Source organism: Mus pahari, chromosome 8, assembly GCF_900095145.1.
Source record: "Mus pahari chromosome 8, PAHARI_EIJ_v1.1, whole genome shotgun sequence".
Lineage (NCBI taxonomy): Eukaryota > Metazoa > Chordata > Mammalia > Rodentia > Muridae > Mus > Mus pahari.
In genome coordinates this window covers 82,830,486-82,855,773 of record NC_034597.1, presented here as the reverse complement: position 1 = coordinate 82,855,773, position 25,288 = coordinate 82,830,486, and the positions used below count along the sequence as shown (strand labels likewise).

The window sequence follows — 25,288 nt, the reverse complement described above, 5'->3', positions numbered from 1 at the left end:
CAGCACCCGGCACAGAGCCGGTTTAATGGTTTAATGCGTTCCAGGATTTGCCGGCCAAAACTCCTCACTGAGGGGTGGCTGCGAGTCTCAGCCATCTCTGCAATTTAGCCCTTTCCACTTTGCAGACAGAAATGCATCAAGAAAAGAGCGGCCTCAATGACCCTCACCACCCGGTGGCGAGAATCTAGGTTCCCGGGTTTCGCTCCGGTGCAACCGCACTGCCCTGGCTCCGCCGCCGCAAGCTCGGGAAGAGCTCGAGAGCTCCCGAGCCACCCTGGGTGCTGGCCCCTGCCGGGCATGCTCAGTGCGCGTCCTGAAAACAGCTCTCCCGGGACCGGGATCGTTCCTCCAGGTTTTCGCGGCTGCCGAGGGGCACTGGGGAGGGGGAGGCTGGAGACAGTCAGCGCCTTGTTCCGCGCCCCCTCCCGCAGCCCTCTGCAGCCTCCCGCACTGCAAGATGCTGGCCAATCAGGACCCGGGGGTGGGGCCTCGGCCGTCACGCCCTCCCTCCGGGCTTATTGAGAGTTATATCAAGAAATTCAGTTCAGAGAGAGGAGAGAGAGGAGAGGGAGAAGGAGAGGGGGGTAGAAGAGAAGGGGAAAACGAAGAGTACGCGAGGTAGGAAGGAGAGCCTCGTCTCTGAAGCGCGAAAGGACTCACGGATTAAGAATTTGCCGGGCAATTGGCACCCCGGGAAAACATCCAGAAAATCACCATCACCCAACTCTGACGTTTCCTACTAGAAGTTAGAGACTTCAGCAGTATTGCCATCGGATGCAAATGGTAGGCTGGATGCGGTGGGATACACTCCCGAGCTGAAGAAGTGCAATCGGATGTGGTGTGCGTTAAATACCAGAAGAGCCCAGACCCCGTGGGTAAAAGCGAGGAAATGTGGAGAGAATGACTAACGACAAATCTGTGAATTTGTTCCCGGGAGTTGCTAATTTGCCAGCCCGAAGCCACACGTTTTACAAGGAGGAAACGTTTTGCTGCTTGTGAATTCTCCCCAAACTGGTGCTACCAGATGCATGGCTTTCTATGTGTTGGAGCAAATCCTTCTTAACTGCAGCCTACCGGGAAAGGGGCAAGGTTGAGGCAACTAACGTGTAAGTGTAAAGTTTCGCATTAACAATTCGAAATGCCGTCTTTAGTTGTGTCCTCGGTGTAGACGAGAGGTGTTTGTAATTGGGTAGCTGGCTGGGGCAGAGCTCACCTACTGGGCTGTATCTGCAACCCCACCTGCACCACTCAGCAGGAACTAATCGCGGGCATCAGCTACTGTGTAGCCCAATGCAGATAAGATTGGAGCCTGGGAACTGACCAGTCTCACTCCGGTGGGTAGCTGCCTGAGCCTTGCACCCATTTAAACTGCAGTTAGAGGGGCATCTGAGCGGAAGTTCTACGTGTGTTACCGGGTTGCGGTATTTATGTGTAGCAAATGTTACTAATATTCTAATGAGACACCGGATTAAGAAACTGCATTTTTGTTCTTTTATGCTCAATAGAAAAAATATCGTGATGTTACATAGGAATGTTGGCTGTGTTTCACTTCCATCCCAGCACGCTGGTCCACCTCTGTGATAAGCAATTGTCTATTAGGATACGTTTTTTAAAAAGTTTTAATGTGTTTATTTATCTCGACGGGGGCAATGTGGAAATATTGAGAAAGGAGAGCACCCTCTGAGGAAGAAATGTCAAGTCTTGGTTTTGTGCTTTGAGGCAATGAGAATCTGTAGTGGCCAGTGACTACTGCTGTTGCTGCGGCTGCAGCAGCATGTCCGAATGCTCATTTTCCAGGAGGGTTGGATTATGAGACAGTTGAAGAACTGGGAGGAAGGAAAAGCAGTCTTTTGAGAGAAGGAGATGACTCAGTGTGGCAGAGAAGAAAACACATCATATCTAACATGTGACAAAGCAGTTGGCAGCAATCATAGCTAAATACTTGAGGTCTTCCCATCACAAACAACTAGGGGAGGTGGGCTAGAGACCAGGAGGAGGGTTAAATGTGGGGGGTGGGGGAAAAGCAGAATAAGAACTCACGCTTTGAATTAAACAGTGTTATAAAAAAAAACAAAACCAAAACAGTGTGGGGGTGGGGGAAATCCAGGTAAAAATAGCTGCTGCTGTCCTTAATTCAAAAGTAGATGAATTTCATTTTCTCTGGGCAAATGCAACAAGCAGGGGATATTCGGTGATGTGGTCACAGAGTTAACTTGCAAAACTGTGGCAGAGCAAACTGCCATGTTTACTAATACGCAGGGAGAGTGTGCTTTGATGTTTTTGGTGACTGTGTTTTCATTTACTGAAGAATAATATTGTCTGTACAATTGTGTTGACAGTGGCTGTCTCCACATAAGAGATGAGATGTAATGCCTCCTCCTCTTCCTCCTCCTCCTCCTCCAGTCCATGCACACTTCCTCTTGCAATTCGAGCATCACTCCTCAGTGGGAACCTTTAAACTCTAAAATCCAGGAAAAGAAAATAAAGACACTATCATGGACCTGAGGGATTTTTACCTGTTGGCTGCTCTGATTGCCTGTTTAAGGCTGGATTCCGCAATAGCTCAAGAACTTATTTACACTATTAGAGAGGAACTGCCTGAAAATGTGCCCATAGGAAATATACCAAAGGATCTGAATATTTCTCACATCAATGCTGCCACAGGGACCAGTGCCAGCCTTGTCTACAGACTGGTTTCAAAAGCTGGGGATGCCCCTCTGGTGAAAGTATCCAGTAGCACTGGGGAGATTTTCACAACCTCCAACAGAATAGACAGAGAGAAACTCTGTGCTGGAGCTTCTTACGCTGAGGAGAATGAGTGTTTCTTTGAACTTGAGGTGGTGATCCTCCCCAATGACTTTTTCAGGCTGATCAAAATCAAGATCATTGTCAAGGATACCAATGATAATGCCCCCATGTTTCCGTCTCCTGTCATCAATATCTCCATCCCAGAGAACACTTTGATCAACAGCCGCTTTCCAATCCCATCAGCCACAGACCCTGACACGGGCTTCAATGGGGTACAGCATTATGAATTACTAAATGGACAGAGTGTTTTTGGACTGGACATCGTGGAAACTCCGGAGGGAGAAAAGTGGCCACAATTGATTGTTCAGCAGAACTTGGATAGAGAACAAAAAGATACCTATGTGATGAAAATCAAAGTGGAGGATGGGGGCACTCCACAGAAATCCAGCACAGCCATTCTCCAGGTCACAGTAAGTGATGTCAATGACAACAGGCCAGTGTTTAAAGAGGGTCAAGTAGAAGTGCATATTCCAGAGAATGCTCCTGTGGGCACCTCTGTAATTCAGCTCCATGCTACTGATGCAGACATAGGCAGTAATGCTGAAATCCGGTATATTTTTGGTGCCCAGGTCGCCCCTGCAACCAAAAGACTCTTTGCTTTAAATAACACAACTGGGCTGATCACAGTTCAGAGGTCTTTAGATAGGGAAGAGTCAGCCATTCACAAAGTGACAGTGCTGGCTAGTGACGGCAGCTCCACTCCTGCCAGGGCCACTGTGACCATCAATGTCACAGATGTAAATGATAACCCTCCGAACATAGACCTCAGGTACATTATAAGTCCCATTAATGGCACGGTGTATCTCTCTGAGAAAGATCCAGTCAATACAAAGATTGCCCTCATTACAGTTTCAGATAAGGACACAGATGTGAATGGCAAAGTGATCTGTTTTATTGAAAGAGAGGTCCCATTTCATCTGAAGGCAGTGTATGACAACCAGTATCTGCTAGAGACCTCTTCCCTGCTGGACTATGAGGGCACCAAAGAATTCAGCTTTAAAATCGTTGCCTCTGATTCTGGGAAGCCCAGTTTGAATCAGACTGCCCTGGTAAGGGTTAAGCTTGAGGATGAAAATGACAACCCACCAATTTTCAACCAGCCTGTAATTGAGCTGTCAGTTTCCGAAAACAACCGACGTGGGTTATACTTAACAACTATTAGTGCTACAGATGAAGACAGTGGGAAAAATGCAGACATTGTTTATCAGCTTGGACCGAATGCCTCCTTCTTTGATCTGGACAGAAAGACAGGAGTTTTGACAGCCTCCAGAGTCTTTAACAGGGAGGAACAAGAGCGGTTCATTTTTACAGTAACTGCCAGGGACAATGGGACCCCTCCCCTCCAGAGCCAAGCAGCAGTGATAGTTACTGTTCTGGATGAGAACGACAATAGCCCCAAGTTTACTCATAATCATTTTCAGTTTTTTGTGTCTGAGAATCTGCCAAAGTATAGTACTGTGGGGGTAATCACAGTGACAGACGAAGACGCTGGAGAGAATAAAGCTGTGACTCTTTCCATTCTAAATGACAATGAAAATTTTGTGTTGGATCCCTATTCGGGAGTCATAAAGTCCAACGTCTCCTTTGATAGAGAGCAGCAGAGTTCCTACACGTTTGATGTCAAAGCCACCGATGGAGGACAGCCACCCCGGTCCTCTACTGCAAAAGTCACTATCAATGTCATGGATGTCAATGACAATAGTCCAGTTGTCATTTCTCCACCGTCCAACACCTCCTTTAAGTTGGTGCCCCTCTCAGCCATTCCTGGTTCTGTGGTTGCTGAAGTGTTTGCGGTGGATATTGACACCGGAATGAATGCAGAACTCAAGTATACCATAGTGAGCGGGAACAACAAAGGATTATTTCGAATTGATCCAGTAACGGGCAATATCACCTTAGAAGAGAAGCCAGCACCTACTGATGTGGGCCTGCACCGTCTCGTGGTCAACATAAGTGACCTGGGGTACCCTAAGGCTTTGCACACTCTCGTGCTGGTATTTCTTTATGTGAACGACACTGCTGGAAACACCTCGTATATATATGACTTGATCCGTAGGACTATGGAGACTCCGCTGGACAGAAACATAGGAGATAGTGGTCAACCTTATCAGAACGAGGACTATCTCACCATCATGATTGCCATCGTTGCTGGGGCCATGGTGGTCATCGTTGTGATCTTTGTCACGGTGCTGGTGCGCTGTCGCCATGCGTCGAGGTTCAAGGCCGCTCAGAGGAGCAAACAAGGGGCTGAATGGATGTCCCCAAACCAGGAGAATAAACAAAACAAGAAAAAGAAACGGAAGAAAAGAAAGTCACCCAAGAGTTCTCTTTTGAACTTTGTTACTATCGAAGAGTCCAAACCCGATGATGCAGTTCATGAACCTATCAATGGGACCATAAGCCTGCCTGCCGAGCTGGAGGAACAGAGTATAGGAAGATTTGACTGGGGCCCAGCCCCTCCAACAACCTTCAAACCTAACAGCCCTGACCTGGCCAAGCACTACAAATCTGCTTCTCCTCAGCCTGCCTTTCATCTCAAACCTGACACTCCAGTTTCCGTGAAAAAGCACCACGTCATTCAAGAGCTCCCTTTGGACAACACCTTTGTTGGGGGCTGCGACACCCTTTCCAAACGCTCCTCTACTAGTTCAGATCACTTCAGTGCCTCAGAGTGCAGCTCCCAAGGAGGCTTCAAGACAAAGGGCCCATTACACACCAGACAGGTAAACGAGCACTTTTACTGGTCTATAAGTACTGCATACAAGTGCCCAGTCAACCAGTATTAACGTGCCAGTGTGTGTATTGTTTTTGTCTAACTTTAGCTTAGTTATAAAGAGGAAAAAAAAAAAAAAAGAAAACTTGACCCCCTTTTTAAATTCCTCTGGGGCTCAGTCAAGAATTTTTAGAACAGCTTTGAAATTTCTGAGTTCTGAGAATTACTTAACCTCCCAGTTTCCTTCAAATGGCAAAAGATGAAAAGAGGAAATTATTCCAAAGTGTCCCGAGATAATGTTTGCTCAAGAAGAAAACCCATCCTGATTTTCCCAATTCTGCTCCTGGGGCTTCCAAATTACCGACTTCAAGATTTTCACATTACCTTTTGATCTAAAAAGTCACCTTCAAGTATCAAGTTTAAATGACATTTGAAGGTCTGACACCTCTCATGCTGCCGCTGTGGTCACTAAAGGGGTTAAGGTTTTTTTTTTTTTTTTTCATTTTTAATACAGTGAAAAAAAAGAGAGTGAGATATTAAGTGTACATCAGCTGTGGAAGCACATGATTGTTGATTGATTGCATCTAAGCCATATAGAAAGTCTACTTCTTAATTTCAAGTTATTTTATTGTAATATAGTAAGCTGGATCTTTCTTAGAACTATTTTCAGTGTCCATAATGGTCATATATGAAAAGAAAGGAAGAAAAAAAAAGGAGTGCTTTCTCTCTAATATTACTAATTTATACAAAAAAAAGAAGGATTCCATTGTAAATACTTTCTCATCTTAGTAATGCATAAGTGATCTGTCATAACTCATTTTAAACTGTGAAAGATGCCATATGAAGAGGGATTAAGAGGCTGAGAAACTCATATTTCAACCAAATCCAGAATTAGTTTTTCTTAGGTCTAATAATTCCTTGTTAATAAAGATTTAAATGCAGTGCTGTCTAATTTATTTCTTTGGTGCTTGTCTGTTGCCACAAAATTTGAATGTCGATAATAGCCTGTAGATGGCACTAGGGTATCATGTCCCCTGTGCTGGCCAGGTGCCAATCCTGCAGTAGCTAGGAGGAGGGGGAGGGAAGGATCAAGCTGGTAGTACAGCCAAAGATACCTTTTATTTAATGATAGTTCCTCTGGAGCCACTAGCATTTAAGTTCATTTGTTTGCTCTTTAGTGAGTTGCTCTCAGCACATCAAGTTTCTAGGATTTTGGAAGCAACTTTCTGTTGTTAGGAGTCCATCTCTGTTGGTGGCCCATCTACCACCTTGCTAACCAGTTAAAAACATGAATCTCAAAAAAAAAAAAAAAAAAAAAAAAGGTAAAGCAAAGTTAACAGAATTGTCTTGGTGAGTCTCTGGGAAATCAAAAAGGTTTCTTTTTTGTTGTTTTGCTTTGTTTTGTGAAGTTGTGATAGAGTAGTGTATCTTATAGAAACTGTTTCCCCTTTTAAATCCAGTAGCTGCTCTGTAATGACTTTGAGGCTTCAGGACAGTAAGGTGTAAAAATGATTTTGATCAGTCAGTCACACAGGTATGCTAAGAATATTAAGTATAATTCTTATTATGAATGTAAGATCTCCATTTGAACTATGAAGTACACAGAGCATTGTTGTAGAACATCTGAGTAAACCTGAGATACACAATCTGAAAGAACCTAAAAGAACAGAACAGTTTTGAAGTCCTAGAGGAATCTTTTAGCTGGAAGTAGCAGTCAGAAGGACAGCCCAGTTTCAGGCTAATATTATCAGCGTTTGAGAAGAAGAGAGTGTTTTTAAGATTTGGAAATTGTCCAAGCATAAACAAGATTTTTAAATGTTGTTTAATAGTTTATTATGGCAAGAAAAATAACTGATTAAACTAAGTGGACTTAGTGAGGAAGTTTCTGCATTAATGAAGAATGATGTGGTGTGCTTTTATATCATTCCTTGCAAAGAACTAGTATAAACGGAAGTGTTTTCTGTGAGATATAAAATCAGTTTCCCAAGGAGAGTCACATATGATCAACCCTTTCACCTCAGTCTATGGGAATTGCCAGCAAGGTCCAATCCAAAATCTTTTGATTTTTTTCCATAGTTATTGAACTTTTAAATATGACACAAGGACACAAATGCTAGTCAGATGTATTTCAACAGAGTTTTTGAAAGCATCGTTTGATTAAGCTTGGATTATCATGACAACATTTATTTATATATGAAATAAATCTTGCTGACAGTATGCTGAGTAACTCACAAACTGAAACTATGGTATGTTTCAGACACACCTTTGGATCATGAGGCATTTTGTAGCTTTCTTGTACACATTCTAAGGCTGAAAGGTACCTGTAATTAACTCCCATGGAAAATAGCTATTGAAAAGGTAATCTTTATGCCTTTTAGAAGCGCTCCTAACAAAAAACTAAAAATGTAGTAGTCACTTTGGAGGAAATAAATCTTGGAAATCATTAGAGTTCTGATGCCAGTGGACAGAGGCATAGACACATTGTTGGGGTGTCAGGATGTTTTCTATGAATAAAAGACAAATTAGATATAGCTTCTTAAAATTATGTTCACTGAACTCTATGATAACTCTAGAAGATGCTTCTGTTAAACAAGAACAAATAGGTGGATTTTTTTTTCTTGTTTAACTTCTCTGTTTCAATAGTAACCCTTATACAGACTCAACTTCTGTAGTTTACAACACTGAAAATGTAAATTTTATTACTACAAATTTTAATCACACAGATGTACAGTCTAATACATGATATGTGATTTTTTTTTTTTTTTTTTTTTTTTTTTTTTTTTTAGTAAAGTGGGCACAACTGCCTTAAATGGACTCCTTTAGACATTGTGGTGCTTGTTGAGTTATGTAAAGTGGAAGAATCTTGACTAAAAGGTTACCAAATTTAAATGCCACTCCTTTGTAAGTCCTGCCTTTAACAGGGCTCTTTTTGATTTCATGCTACTAGTTGAAGTGTGGAAAGTGCAAGACCTTTGAGTAAAATGTTATTTAAGTACCATTACTTTATATTGTCTTCATGAAAATGCACCATCTTGTTCCTACATCCTGAGCTAGTCTGTGGGGCAGTGACTCCTAGTTTGTCTGACACTTTCTCTCTTCCTGTGTGTTCGCATGTAATACATGAGATAATTGTAAATTAGAACCCTGTATTGACTCTATCTTACTCATCTGTTTTAAATTTCACTGTAACAATTCTATCCTTTATTCTGCCACCAAATTTTTAGAAAAGAACTTTAGTAGTGTCCTCTATATAGTTTTAAGCAAAGGATTATGTAAGGATCAAGGCAAACGTCACTGCTGTAGACTGAAATTATGTCAACACTCTAAAATCCAACTGGTCCCTTCACAAACAAGTTGTTTCTGGTTTTACCTGAAAGAAGAGAGAAAGCTATCCTGGATATAACAGGGTTTAAAATTATAAATTTTCAAAGGCGGTATGTCTGAAAATCAATAGAGTCTCTCTTAAAACAGAGTTTGGTATTTATCTAGACTAGTTCTGGTGCACTGCTACTGGGTCAGGCCTAGAAAAGTACCTAGCTAACAATTTCTATGTGAGGATGCATTCTGCTCAGCGAAGGACCATTCTTTGAGATTCAGCATTAGTGAATTAGAACATGGCATGCCCTCCTTTTCTTTTCATAGTATCATATCCAACAGACCTGTTTTTGCACATCTCCACTTTGCCCACTTATTGACAGCTGTTTTATTGTAGCTGGAGGCTTTACAGTAAGCTGTTTATTGCTGTTTCCCAACTTGGTTGACAGCGTTTGGGGAATTAATTTTCTTGATCCCATGTGGTTTATTTTCTCCAGTGGGAGGGTGGGGGATAAATGAAAATGTTAACATAAAGAACAGTGATCTATTTTCATTTGACAAGTTCTTTAAGTAATCAAACACTCTATAAAGGTTCCACCAGAGTTTGATTTTGAGTAAACAGCCATATTTAATTTTCTAAATGAAATGCTCATTTCAGAGCTTAAACATCCTGACATTAACGTTTTATGCTTTAAAGTATTTGCTTAGATGCACATTTATGTATAGATTGAAGAATTTATACATTGGAAATGTGTAGACAAGCTATACTCAAGCGGATGTGTGTGCTTTTACAGTCGCAAAGGGAATTGCTTCCGTTCCTGATCATTTAGAGATGCTATATTACATTTGTGATTACTTTTCATTTTTGAGTAATCCACCACAATCGGTACTGCAATGTTATTATGACATGTGGAACACATAAGGCAGTAACAGAGCTGATATTTAGAACTGTCAGAAAGACAGAACTGCAACTGAGTGAAGTGGGGGAAAGGCAGTCTAACGTGAGGCCTGCAAAAACTTAAGCATGTTTTCATCTACTGAGTTTTTTGATGCACAAGCAGGCATGACTGTGCATGGTACATCATGGAAAATTTGCCCCTACCTCAAAATCAAGCAGTTTTAAAAGCTGTGAATTATAATGCTCCTCCTCTCTCTTGATAGCTTCTGTTGGTGTGGAAGTAAAATATAACCCCTTGGAGACTGATTTAGACTTCATAGGTAAAAATGAGTTGGTCATTCATTTTGGCAACCACTTTTCTAGAACTTTTAACTTGGATATTTGGTGTTCTGGTTTCTTTTCCCACTGTATAGTTCTATGAGGTTCATATAACGACACAAACTGTGCTTTCTCATCTCTCATGGTTCTGACCATGTATGCCCGCATTGGAAAAGAACAGGTGTCGGCTCATTAAAATGACCTTGTGAGTCTGTAGATATAGTGTAGAGGGGGAATTACTAGCCTAGTGCTCATATTCTGGCATTGAGGAAAAAAAATTGGAAATGTTGCAGTTATGACAATATTCCATTTTATTTTTATATATGAACACTTTCATTATTTAATTGCAGGCTATAATTTTCTTGTTAGCATGGCATAAATTAAAAGACATAAAAGAGAAAACTGAGTTCGAATGAAAGAACTCATACTTACAGTGTGATTTCTTTACCATTCATTGTAACTTACATCAAATTTGTGAATTACAGCCCAAATATTGCAACCAGCAATTTAATGGGTTATTTTTTTCAGGAACATTATTTTAGAGTGTAAGGGATGAGAGTGGGTTCTTAAGATCCTATTTACACATAAGTTTAGTTTCAGCAATTACTTTTATTCCCTGCTTTATTTATTTTCTAAGTTCTTTGGTTTGAGGATTCTGGATTGCCACCAAGTGTCAAGAGCTTAATCTTGTGTTGTTCCATCTGTCCAAGGCTAAGTGTTTGCACTGAACTGGTCTGCATATCCTGATTTGATTTTTCTGCTTTGGCTCTGCTAGAGGTAAAGGCTTAGTGTATGTGTATTTATGAACAAAACAAAGAAAACTCTTCTTGTCTGGACTGTTTAATGCTTGGACTTAAAATCCTTGATGCATAATCCTTTCTGCATGTAAAATTATAAGCTGCCTTCTTAATGGTATTAGGTTTTTTTTCAGGTAGTATCTTGCATGGTAGCTTATTTGGTAACCAAAAATTATATATTGTGGATATTCTTATTTCTAAATATTAACATTCAAAAAATACTCTGTCTGCATTCCCTTTACATTGTAGCCCTTTAATTTATCTCAGTTTTGTTAGTGAAAAAATTTGGACTGCAAATCAAGAAAGAAATAGTACTATACAGGTATATGGACTCACAAAAGTCAGGGTATTTAAGTAGTAATGCTAATAACTTGAAGATTTTAAGAAGAACATATACCATAGAAATAAATTATTGATATAATGTAGAAATATAATCCCCTCATGTATATGAAGAGATACATACACTGCAGTATTTAAAATATTATCAGTTTTTAGTTCAGATAACTGCTAAAACTGTCTAACATTTCATTTGGAAGGGAACACATGCCTTTTTGCCTTTGTTTGATATAATCTGATGGGGCTGTCAGTCTTCAGAAACATAGAACTTGAAAGATATATTACTGTGATTGACATTTTACTTTATATTTACATTCCTTTTTTTCCTATAAGCCAAGATTCATTAAAATTTGAACTTCCTTTGTGAGATAAACAACTGGTTTTTAAAAGTAGAGTGTTATAACTGAAAGTGGATAACGGTCTAATTTTTAAGTTTTAAGTTTTCACACTTACATTTTGTCCCAATCAGCGTATCTCCGATGGATAAGAGTAGAGGCAGAATTAGTAGAGCTTTCAAGGTTATAATATGTAATTCAAAAGAAGCCAGAATCCTGGGACATGCATTAGAGATCTATTTATATGTATAGCCAGTAAGACCTGTGAAAATATTTTCTGATCACCTTTACCAGTAGTTATAGAGCGTATGTTGCTTTATAAATGATGGGCATGGTAGAAGCCGATCCAGCAGGGATAGGGTAAACTAGGCAGGACCATAAAGTACATTTGACTGCTTCTTCTTATTAATTCTATATAAATTATTTGAGCATATGTGAGCATAGAGGTGTGATACTTGTTCTTTAATGGACATCATTACGCAGAATTTCACCAGGTATACTAACGTGTGCAGGATTCTAATTATATTGGCTATAGGGGAGAATAGGAATTTTGTCAATTTTTCTTGCTTGTATAATGTCTTTGATTTGATATCCTTCCAAAGTCTTTGCTGTCAAACCATCTTTGTGTTTCAGTAATGTGCATCTTTGCTACTGTCCAGTTCCAAGCCTTTTCAATCTCTCAGCAGTTGATTAAGAAACTCTCAAATCCCTTTTGGAACAACAGTGGCAGGGGCTTTGTCTCTTTTAGTGTCCACTGCAGTGGTATGAAGGGTTGTTACTGAGCAGCTGTTTGTGTACGTCTCTCTGCCCACTACTTACTTGGCCACATATTTTTTTTTCTTCCTTATCTTCAGCATTCATCCTGGTAATATTTATTTTAGTTGGAAATAAGCATGGCAGTGATAGAAGTTTGAGATTCACTTCCAGATGAATCCCATCACAGACCAGGAAGCCCCTACGACACATTTTGCATAGATCTGTATGAACACAGTGAACCCTTCATAAGCTCTTAGATTGCAGGAAATCAGTATTGAAAATTAAGTGGGGTTTTAAAGATTTGCAAAGTAGAGAGCTTTGTAGAATGCTGGAATTGCAGGTGCCTATTAAATATAAAGTAAAGGCTTTGTAATACAACCAGCTAACACATTTCCCTCCACATTAGAGTGATTTATAGCCTAAAGAATTAAGTTTGCCCATTTTTTTTTTTCAAATGCAGACACATTGGATATACTCAAAAGAATGAAAATCTCAGACATGCCTTAGAGTGAGCAGGTTTCCTCTTTGATGTTCCTGATACTGAAGAACAGATGATCCAGGAGTGCGGGCCCTTTTTTGGAGGTACCTCTGATGCTGGTGATTTGGGCCTTCGCCTCTCCTCCAAAAGCACTCTCCAATTTGTGAATAGAATCAGCTCTGGCTGAATGAAAAATGAAAGCCCTAGATATCTCGAATCATTTTTCAAGCAATTTGTAGAATTCCTTTCTGCCTCATTTTCAAATATCGTATGTCCATCTCCTGACCTTTTTAGCCCAGGCGTGTATAGAGTTTATACCTTTACCTCCATGATAGTGATGAGAAAATGGCTGGCAGTTCATTAATACTTGATGTTGCAGACTTAGGTGCTTACATTCAAAATGGTAGGAGTGACCATACATACTTCAAAATGGTGACAAATATGCTTTTAATTTTAAATACTTTTTTTTTTTTTTTTTTTTTTTTGCTTCCATGTAAATCACGTGAGGCTCACACTCCGAACATGTCAGAGTGGCTGGCTCTTTTCATCATGATTAATTTGGGAAACAAAAGACTAGCAATCACAAGGCAGAGATTGAGATTTTTTTTTTTTTTTGTTACTTCTTCCCCCATTTCCTCATTAAACCAAACATCAATAAGGAGGAAATGGAAGCAGGAGGCACTATGAGATGAAGCTGCATCTTTCAAAGAAAGAAAATGTCCTCTGCTGACAGTAGTTCTGTAGTAGATCTTCTCTGAGAAAAGGGATATTAGTGCTTCTTTGGATTCTGAGGATACAACCAATCTGGGGCTCTGTGTGAGAAAAGCTGCATGCTGAGGACTTTCAAATACTCAGCTCCACAGGATTCTGCAGGAGGCTGTGTAGATGGTACAAGTGACGAATGGAGACAAAATGGAGTGTGTGCTGAGATGTGAGTTGATGCCCTCCTGGGTCATAGATTCAGGCCATTGAACTGATTTTCACATTGGAAATCTTGAGACGCAATGGCCTTTCCTCTGTATCAGCTGAGAATGAACCTGTGCCAACAACTTTTCTTTGCTCTGTGTCTTATTAGTCACTAGATGGAAGACATTCATTTGTTTTATTTAGCATAATTTCAGCTTCTCAGCATCTCAGTTGATTTTAAATAGTATTCATTGTTTCTCTAGATCTCTTTACCATAAACATGATAAGTATATAAACATACACGCACATGCTCCCAGAGAGGTAAATATCTTGACAGTATATATAAAGTGTCTAATAAACTTCATAACATCCCCTTCCTTTTTCAAAATACCAGACAAACCCTCTAATTTTTTCCATTTTTATTTTTACTTTTTTATTTTTTGCTTTGCTCACTATGCATTTTTTATTAGATATTTTTAAATTTATATTTCAAATATTATTCCCTTTCCTGGTTTCCCCTCCAAAAACCTCCTATTTTCTCCCCTACTACCCCACACTCACCATCCACTCAATCCTGCTTCCTAGTCCTGGCATTACCCTACACTGGGGCATTGAGCCCTCACAGAACCAAGGGCCTCTTCTCCCATTGATCCACTGATTGCCAACTAGGCCATCCTCTGCTAAATATGCAGCTGGAGCCATGGGTCCTCCCACATGTTCTCTTTGCAAACCCTCAATTTTAAGTTAATTTTTCATTCACTGCTCTTAAAATTTGCCTTTCCTCACTCATGTCTTTCCTAATAAGTAGGAATAATATTTTGTTTTGTTGTACCCAGGTTAAAAATGTTTTGTCTCAGCCTATTCAAATTTCCTAAATAAAAGCTGATAGAATTTATGCCATAATTGGCTATATTTTTTTGCCTCGAAATTAAAATAAGTATGAACATTAACTTGCAGTACTATAAAATCAGTGATGATCACTGTGGTGTCTTAGCATGATTTGAAGCCCTCATTTCAGTCTTGGCAGCAAGATCTTTTGCAAATACAGTGACAGCAAAATATGGTTTTTAAATATGGTAATAATTGACAAAAGCATTTTGATACCTGAAATCTCTATTTTAGACAGTTAAATTTTGCTTGAGGTAAGCGTTATTGACTTCTGGGTAGTACTAGGAGCAATGACCCTCAGGGTTGAAAATTTTCCTGCAAGGCCATCTGTCACTAGCAGGACTGTGCATCCTCTCTAGCTGACCAAGGCCCGCCCCAGGTAAATAGCCAGTATGGTACAGAGCACAGACCTGGTTTTAGTGTCGAATGTCAATGCAGGCATTCTGCATGCTGAAGCATTACTGTTTGCAGTATAGTAGTTAAGAAGAACTGTAGTGACTCCTCCAGAGCATCAATGTGACTCGCTTACATTTCTTTACCCTTACACGAACTTTCAGTAGGGGTGACTGAAGTGAACTGAATTGACGAGGATCTGAGAGATCTTCTGAGAGCGTTTTTAATTTAAACTTAATTCTTCTATCACACTTTTCATGTATAGTTTGTCTACAGAATTGTGTTAAGAGAACACAAAACATTCTTATGCCATTTACATTTTCCCAACATCTAACCCTATTTGACTTGCCCAACTTGCTTTTTTTTTTCTTACATAACACTAGGGCTTTCCATTCCATTATATACCAAGGCTTCCAAAAATGGAAAGGGTGAAAGACTTAAATCAGAAAGAGGAATCCTCTCATTGCGTCTTCACATTTGTAGTGTTTTATTTCTTTTCTTTTCTTTTTTCCTCTTCTCATTGATGTGACAAAATATGGACAAGATCAAACTGAGGCAGGAAGCAAAAGTTTATGTTGGTTCATAGTCTGAGGGCAGTGTTCATCAGGAGAGGAAAGGCATGGCAGCAGGGACATGAAGCAGTGGTCAGATTATACCTTCAGGTTCGAAACAGAGATACTTGAATGCTTGTGTCAGCATACCATCTACTCTTTATTCCTTCTGGGATTCCAATCTTTGTGAGTTCCTTAATTTTAAAACACACCGTGTAAGCAAACTAGTTGAAAGTATTTCTCCATGGTGAGTCTAAATTCTAACAGGTGGGCAGTCAGTATTAACTATCACAGTATTTAAATGGAATGTGTACTGTTTTCCCCGAAATATGATGCCCACTGAATTTATGTTGCTCCATGTTTGAGAAATATAGGAAAAGATACAGGCAAAGATGCTGTGCAAGTATTCTTAACGCACTCATTGGTAAAGTAGAAAGTGCACTAGAATCTAACAAGTGATCTATAAAAGGAAGCAAAATAATAACTGAATAGTGATTAATGCAGTGTCTGGTTACTATATTAATTTTAGAAAGATAAATTTAGTGTCTAATAGAACTCAGAGGATTCTCACATGCAGAAGCTTCAAATGTGCCTTTGAGATGATTTGACCTATTTAATTCATCTTTCCAGCTAATAAATTGGAGACCATAGAAATAATTTGATATTTGTCGTAGCAGAAGGGACTGGATCATCTACTATATGTAAATGTTATCATTATTAATACAGCATTGCATCACATAGACTGTAGAAATAGGCCCTTGATTTCTCTGTGTCATGCACGTATGTATACTAATTAAGATTATTGTGAAGTTAAATCTGCAAACATCAACCAGCTATGGAGTATGTTCTTCAGGTACTCCAGGACTGTCTTCCATCTCTTTTGTCTAAACATAGCAGCTCCACAATGACAGAGGTGCCCAGTTTACTTAACAGATGAATACTCTTTTAATTTTGCTTATAATTGTTTTACTGTATTTTTAAATAATTTTCTGTAGGTATGACTTTGTATTCATCTGCTTTTCCTTTAACATCATTTTCATTATTAGATGTTATAAGAAGTTGATCTGTAACAACATGGAATACAATGCATAAAATGCTTTGCTTTGATCTTAGTTCTCATTACTTTGTCTGTGAAATTACTTCACCTTTTCTCTTTTACTATTTTACCTGTACCCGTTTCAGTTGTCTGCCACATTTAAAATCATCTTGTTCCTCTTAGCACTTGTTATTAATGTAGTTCTTTGTCTATTACCCATAGGAGCGGCCCCCACCTGGGGATTTTCACCTCTCACATCACTCCTATTACAAAACAACATATAAAACCAAATCTGTTGCGCAGTCAGTACTTAACGCAGCTGGAATCATTTGAAACCTGCTGGTTCTTGCTTCCAATTATTCCATAGACTAGAAAGCATCTCTGTTGAAGTAACAGCATCCACCACATAAGCAATCTAGTTGAAATGTCTGTGAATATATGGATCATGTTTCTAGGATTTGCCAAATTGATGATAGAAGTCGAATGTCCAACAGCTCTTGCTACTTTTTTATTATAATATATTTTTATCTAGGTTTAAGTTATCAATGACTGAGTATTCAAATTTGCAGTCTGTGAGTATGTGGATAACATAGATATTAATAAGGACAAATATAAAAACACAGCACAGTAGGATTTTACCTAAAGATCCCATTTTTAATACACTAGGGTAAAATAATTTCCTTCTTCTTAAACAGCTAAAAGCATCAAGATGAAATTGAAATTTGTGACTAAAATTGGAGCAAAGTACAGTGGAAATTTGTAACTAATTAGTTTTATTAACCCTATAGGAAATTACTATAGCCAAATTTCAATTGATTTCTTGTGACTTCGATTATGAAAATTAAAACGTTAATATCTCACTGGCATTCACCACACCTGGATTACATTTTGGATTGGCCGTTGGTTTAATTCTAATCTCATGTCAGCCAATATCTCCTAAGTGAGTTTAAAACAAAACAGAACATAAAAGTAATTATTATTCATTATTGCTTTTGTTCAATATTACCTATAATCCATGGGAAAATAGTCCAGCTTCTTTTAGACTTCATATTTTACATTAACATGAGTGTCAATAGACATGGATATACATGATGGGGTTTTCTGTTCTATAGAACAGGATCCTTTAGTTGTCCAATAAACTCTTTTCAACCCTGCTACATGAAGAACACAGAACTACTCAGTCAAGAGGACAATCAATAAGGCATACTAAGGCATACTGTAAATGGTAAAATGTACTTTAAGGGTTTGGAGTCATTGTTTGATTTGAAATATATAGCATTCTCATGGAATCTCTTAATGTAGCTATATGGAATATAGCTACCAAAAATTATTTGGTAGAAGAATTATGAAGATTGGCTATATGATCCACTAAAATAAACAACACACACATATACACACAAACACACACGTATACATATATGATTACATGTATGTATACATACCTATACATGCACACACATATACACATATACACACATATATACATGCATAAACATGCATAAACATATACATACACATCCTTTTGATTTTTATTTGTTCTGTAATTTTATATGTAAGTAGTAAGTCTGAACTGTGTTTCAGAATGGTGCTAGACAAAAAGATTTTTTTTTAAAAAAAATTTATGCCTTTGCTTAAAATATTTCAGTGGATTTAATCACAAATTTTCATTATGTAACAATGAATACTCTCTCAGTTTTAAATGGTGTCTTTTTTTTTTTCTAAAATATACTTTCAACATCTCCCATTTTTTACAAAAACTGCTCTAGGAGATTTGATCTTTCAAGGGGACATAAAAATCTAAGATATATTGCTCTAATTATAGGGACACTAGCTTTAAATTTATCCTGTAGTTAATTTAGAAAGAAATGGGCTTCTTTATCCCTAAAGCCTATATTCCTTCTACAGGCCAGGATGTTCATGAAATATAGTTGCAGGTAAGACCTCAGGTTTTTTACCTGTATAAAATTACCCCATTTACTGTGTTAGCAGTTACATGAAACCCATTGTATACACTGGAAATGTTGAGTAGTGACCCAAGTCAAATTAGACAATTGTTCTAAAAAATAATGAAGATGCATATTGTATCTTTGCAGGGACTATTTTAAATCACAGCATTCTGTAGAAGCAGGTTCTTTCTTCACTGCTGAGAGAACATACATTTAACATAGACATGGAATATAGTCATCAAACTCTGGCTGGTATATATGTTTGGTCTAATTGGTTTTTCCTCCAGATGGTTGTCATTTGGGCAAGTCCATTTTCTTATGAATATTTATTGCAATATTTCAGGGAACCAGTGAAATACCATAAATGTTAAAACGAAGGGGACCTTCATTATATATGTTTTATTCCAATGTTGAAAACATTCATACCCTGAAACTTTGTTTTTCTGTCATCACAGAAGGAAATGTCAAAATTGGGTTTTACATTTAGGCAAGGCATAGAGTTCATTTTAACTCATTCATTTCTAAGACACTAACTTACAGAAGGATGCATGCCCTTATGTAAGCAGGTCTTTCCACAATTATAGTATCATTTGAGTGAAAAATCTTTGCTTTATGAAAAAGAAAAACTACAGGTCCCCACCTGTGCATTCTTGTGCAAATGTATTTGAAAAAACAAAAACCTTCACTGCCAGAAAACGTTCTATTTTAATTGCAATTAGACTTCTCTGATAACCACCAAGCTGGTGCCTAACTCTAAAAGGATCTTTCCAACTGTTCTGTGGCTGCTTAGGCAACTATCACCAAGTAATTACTATAATTAAATGAACTACAAAATTGAAACCTGTTAAAATATTCAGAGCTCAGAAATAAAATGTAAAACACACTTGTTAATTAAATACATTAATTGAAATATAAATAAGTTTTTTGAATCATAAATGAATTAGTATGAGCAGTTATATAAAAATTTGTACTTCACTTTTGATTAATATGAAAATATTGACAGTTTGGTAAACTAAGTTAGAACCAATGAACAGGATAGTGTGAATTTAATCAGGGGGTACATCTAAACAGAGGTTGGCAGGCAAACCACATGTGTGTCCCTCTCTGTTATTGCCTGTTTCTGAAAGGAATTAGGCCTATGCTAATTGCTATTTTGATCACAATAATCACCAAATTTTCCATTTTCATATGTTTTCAGGTACTTGCTTCTTCTCACTTACTTCAGTTTCTGTGTTGCATTAATAAATAAAAGTAGCCAGATGTAATTATTAAATTCAATACATGCAAATTTATTCCTTCAAAATGTTGCTATACATTAATATATCTACTTGGTTTCAGTCGTATGTACTATAATCCACGTTTCCTTTACTAAAATTCCATTAGGTACTATGAAAATTTTAATTCTGACTTGAAAATTAGATAGAAAAATTACATAATCAGGCCCACAATTTTCTTCTTTATCATCGAATATTCAACTATGGCCTTTACATGTCTTAAGGAGATATCACTCCTTGGTTTCCTCATGCTACCCAGCATCCATTTGGCCTATTTCTTCCTGTTATCAGTTGATAGATGTTCAAATTATTCAAATCTATGTTAACATGGACCCAAAACATTCAGCCAAGAGTGAATTCCAGGGCTCTGTCTCTGCTGACAGTGAGAGAGATGCACTGTTGACACAGCTGTTATGATCATTCATCGCTCCTTCACCATGTAGACCAAACCAAGAGCTTTATCGTCATGACATAGTCTTCTTAATTTTTTTCCCATCCTAAACCTAACAGGTTATTTTTTGCGGGGTGTATGTGTTTGTTTGTTTGTTTTGTTTTTTGTTTTGTTTTGATTTTGATTTTTTTTTTTTTTGAGACAGGATTTCTTTGAATAGCCCTGGCTGTCCTGGAATTCACTCCGTAGACCAGGCTAGCCTCGAACTCAGAAATCCACCTGCCTCTGCCTCCTGAGTGCAGGGATTAAAGGTGTGCGCCGCCACGCCCTGCCTAAACCTATCAGTTTTTGTTTCACCCAAATCACAAACAACAAATTACAAAATGAAAGTGTTGGGCTAAGTATACAGTTTTGTGTTAAGTGACTTACTGTGTATATGCAAGGCCTTGCATTTTTTCCTAACAGAGCCAAATACAATTAAAAATATAACATCTTAGCAAACAGTTGGAATATGCAGTAATAACTAAAATATAATCAATTTGAAATGGAACTATAATAGTTTTCCTTAGTATACTACTTTTGTCATGATTTACCTTTCTTTAGGCATGAAGATAAATTTAATATTTTAACAGATAATTTTGGTGTAGTGTATTGACATAAAAATATATAAAACATTATTAGTTTTGACCGATTAGCTATGAGAACCTAAGAGAACTAAATCAACTAATGTTCATTCACATTATCCAAAAACATAGAATGAAAATACAGAATATTTAGAATTGTCAGCTTATTACTGAAAAATGCCATGTTTATAATTACAAAAAATATGGCCATGAACATAAATTTCTCTATGAGATTTTGATTATGATGGGAGAATTATAGGTCCAGCCATGCTACATGGTTCTTTTAAAGCTAAAGACACTTTAAAAGAACATATTATATTCTAAGTTCCCCCCTTTTATGTTTTAAGAAAAACACCAAAAATTCCTTACTTAAAATGTCCAGGCATTTCCATTTTGGACCAGGAAGGACATGCAGATGTGGCAAGCAAATCTCAAAGGAAACATGAATTCAGGGACTTTTCAATGGATCCCGTGTATTTTCTTATCCATCAGCATGTCAAGGAGCTGTGACACTAAAATACGGCACTTTGGAGAAAGCTTAGTTGTAAGCTTCAATATGTAGGAATCAAGTAATTCTTTTAATACATTCCATTAGTGTTAGATTTCAGAACAAAACAATGGATGTCGGTATTTTTCACAAAACCCCTATAATATTAAGCTTCATTTAAAGTGATATTGTATAAACTTGGCAGAAAAATCTAATGGGTACTTTTTTGTCTTCAATAACCAATGCCAATTGGAAATAAGGAACAAGGAATGGTTCTGGTTATATATATCCAGTAGCTATGACAAAGCATGGGTTCTGCATCTTGATGCCTTTGTCTCTTTCTATGCAAGTCTTTTTGTTACTGATAACTTCAGATCTTTGTTTGGAAAAAGCCTTCTGTAACAACAAGAATCTCCCATTTTGTAGTAAGACAGTACATTTCACCTAACTAGTGCTTCCTTTTTTCAGTAATTTTTAGCTAGTTGTAGTACATGTTATCATATCAATGACAATATGAGAAACTTCATCATAGAGTCGAGTGATTTAATCAGCATGTGTGACAACTCAATGGTTTCCTCATCCAACACTTGAGAAGATCGAAGACTTTAAGGGCAAGTCTTAGATTTATTACATATATTTTGTCCCCAAAGGTAGACACGGCATTGGTGCTACTAATACTAAACAGCATATAAATGTGTTTTGTTAGGCAATGGCCAAAATCATCACTGGGCTCTATGAACTTACTATACATTCAGTGAGTAGCAGGAAGGTGATCATATACTTTGTGGGTTCCTGACTACTATTACTACTAAAATCCCCCAATTATGTAAAGGTACTAATGAATGTAATGACAAATTATAAATAATACAAAGGTAACACAAGATCAGATTAAGCGAAAAAGGTAAGTTTGGGAGTTAAATATACCTTAGATTTGGGGGCTATAATTGCTTGAATAAAATGTAAATAGACTCTGGCAAGATAAGAAGATGGACAGTCAAGTTATAAAATTCTGTGAGTTCACAGAGACTTCGTCAGAGAGAGCCATTCTGGGAACAATAGGGCAAATCACAGCTCTGTGATTAATCAGATCAGTTCTCCATTGTGGAAGTACAAAGAGATGAAACCATATGATCTCATTTGAAATTGGATGCTTGTAGCCTAATGAGCCTGTGTGGACTATGCTTTCCAATATTTTGGCTGGAAAGGAAATAAATTCATTAGGAATTTAGACAAAAGCAATGTTGAACAGTCATAAGAGAATTACAGAACTTTTTCAAAGGGAAAGGCTAACCTTGAAACTATAAATAAAATGCTGTTAGTATTAAAGCAAATTATTGATTATTTTAGCATGATTAGTCATCATTAAAAATTAGGACATTCTTTTAAACATGTAAAATTAAATTGCCAAAATAATCTATAATAATTTCAGCTAAATATGATCTGATTTCACAGAGATGTAGAGAGAATTTTTATCTCTCACAGAAAGGTAACATTTTTCAGGTTGGTAGTATTATCTTTGAGTTTTAAGAAAATCATTGTCCAGTGACTCTTTTTTTTTTTTTTTCGGCACCAGAGCATTGAAATAGTTAATTTTATTGGGTGTTTATATGTTATTAGCATTTTTACATGTACTAAGTTGTAAGCTAGAACCGACTATTTCCATATAGATACTCTTAAATTTTACTCTAATTTCCAACTGCAGAAGGGCAAATGATGTGACACAGGGTACAGGGTTAAGTGGGGAGAATCTAAGATTGCTTTGTTAGTCATCTGGTTTTGTTTGCTTGTTTGTTTTTGTTTTTGTTTTGTTTTGTTTTAGCTTCTAAGCAACATTCTATCATGGTATTACAGAAACTTCAAGGAAAAAAGTAAAACTGTAGTGCACTCACAGATGTCCTTACACCAAAGGCAGTAATGGGGGTGAGGATATGTGAACTCAGAGTTACTCTTCTCTAGTTTTACTTTGTACAAATGACATAGTGGTAAAACTCTACCTTTGTCATGGGAGGTCCTTTTCAGTTTACAATGAGAATTCACAAACAGTGCATAGTAAAAGAAGTAATTAACATGTGTGCTTTTTAAGCAGTAGGATTCTAGTGTGCGATTATTTTACCCCTCTTGTTGAAAGAGTGGAATTTAACAGTGAATTTAAAGCAATTTGTTCATCTCTAAATAGAACAGATTTGTAATTGTTCTTATTTTAAACAACTCTTCATATCAGGGGAAAGTTCTAGAGGAGATGGAAGGTCAGATTTTAATGATAAAAAGTAGGTCTCACTCACATTACTACTAGACTGCAATTAGCATTTCTTTTTTTTTCCACATTTCTTTCTTTCTCCTTTTTTCTCTTTTCCTGGTCATGTTATTTTCTGCTTTTATTATTTTTTTATTCCAGCCTCACCTCTAAGTTCCCAAGAAACACCAACCCTTGTTCTCTTCAACAAAAATTTGCCAGCTCACACCACCCCAAGTTTCCCCAGCTCACTCTGTCACACACTGAAGATGCATTCCCTTGTCCATTTAAGCACAATACATTGTAATTTATTTTACTATTTTATAGTGTTGTTAGTTTTTAGTTTCTTTTATTTATTGGTTATTTTATTTATTTACATTTCATGTGTTATCCCCCTTACCAGTTTACCCTCTACAAACCTCCTAGTTCTTAGTTTCTTAGAGCATTTTTTCCAGTTTTATCCCTGAAAATCAAACATGCATCTTTTATATATTTCTATAATACCATACTACCAGCTGCTTAATTCTTCCCTTGCTAAAATTTTAATAACATGTTCTAATTTTCTTTTCAGTCACACATTGAACTTATAAGATCCTTCTGAGATCTACAACATACTATCCTAGAAATACACTAAATTTAGATTGGTTTATGGTTCAATCTTACATTGGATGCATTCTGATAAAACATTTGAGTGGTAACGCTACAGGTTTAGTTGGTGGTAAATTTGAAGGTACAAATAGCATAGTGGGGAATCATTTAAACTTGTTTTTTTTTTTTTTTTTTTTTTTTTTTTTTTTTTTTTTTTTTTTTTTTTTTTTTTTGTAGTCTATTTGGTAAAGGAGGTCAATCCTTAGAATAGCTTCCTTACATTTTGTCTATCGTGTTTCTGGATATGTATCATGGGATTGCTTCATCAACACCATTCCTATTTAAAACCCCCAAATATGTCATGCTCCTATAAAAAAAAAAGAGAAAAAGAGGTAACCATTCTCGCAGCTATCCAATGAACTCAGTACAGGGTCCCCAATGAAGGAGCTAGAGGAAGGACCCAAGGAACTGAAGGGGTTTGCAGCCCCATAGGAGGAACAACAATATGAACTAACCAGTAACCCCAGAGCTCCCAGTGACTAAACCACCAACCAAAGAGTACACATGTGGGACTCATGACTCCAACTGCATACGTAGCAGAGGATGACCTAGTTGGTCATCAATGGGAGGAGAGGCCCTTGGTCCTGTGAAGACTCTATGCCAAAGTGTAGGGGAATGCCAGAGCAAGGAAGCAAGAGTGGTTGGGTTAGTGAGCAGGGGGAAGGGAGTGGGGAAACCAAGAAAGGGATAACAAAATCTCTCTGCAAGTGTACTTTGATACTATAGGTTTGGTTGCTTTGTATTTTAGACTGTCCTGATATCATTCCTTGGGGAAGTATGAAAAACAATACTCTTGTGCAGACATTAATAAAATCTAAAATAATGCATCAGTATACATTTCTCAGTAACTTGAAATATATCTACAGTTTTCCTATATCAGGAGACTAAACTCATGAATTGTTATGAAAATACTAAATTACTTTTTACATTTGCATCCTGCACATTGGATTTACCCTGTCCTTGAGCCTATTCTTAATGATTGTAACATGTAGGTAGACACGATCCTAATGGAAACCACAAGAGCTGAATCAAGTAGTCCAGGATAGACACTTTCTTTTTTTTTTAATTTAAATTTTTTATTAGATAATTTCTTTATTTACATTTCAAATGCTATCCCGAAAGTTCCCTATACCATTCCCCCCCCCCGCCCCTGCTCCC

At 37.5% G+C, this 25,288-nt stretch overlaps 1 protein-coding gene across 4 annotated transcripts in view; it reads left to right on the top strand.

Moving 5' to 3' along the window:
* Window positions 1-531: 531 nt before the first annotated feature.
* Pcdh9 (protocadherin 9) overlaps window positions 532-25,288 on the top strand; it is an 877,954-nt gene continuing 853,197 nt past the window's right edge. For 3 of the 4 annotated variants that reach the window (XM_021203967.2, XM_021203966.2, XM_021203965.2), the window contains exons 1-2: window positions 532-1,104; window positions 2,340-5,531. In XM_021203967.2, coding sequence (XP_021059626.1) covers window positions 2,496-5,531 — 3,036 coding nt within the window. In that variant the 5' untranslated portion in view covers window positions 532-1,104; window positions 2,340-2,495. Of the gene's footprint in view, window positions 1,107-2,339; window positions 5,532-25,288 lie in introns of all 4 variants that reach the window. The other variant, XM_029541791.1, reaches the window with a different exon arrangement.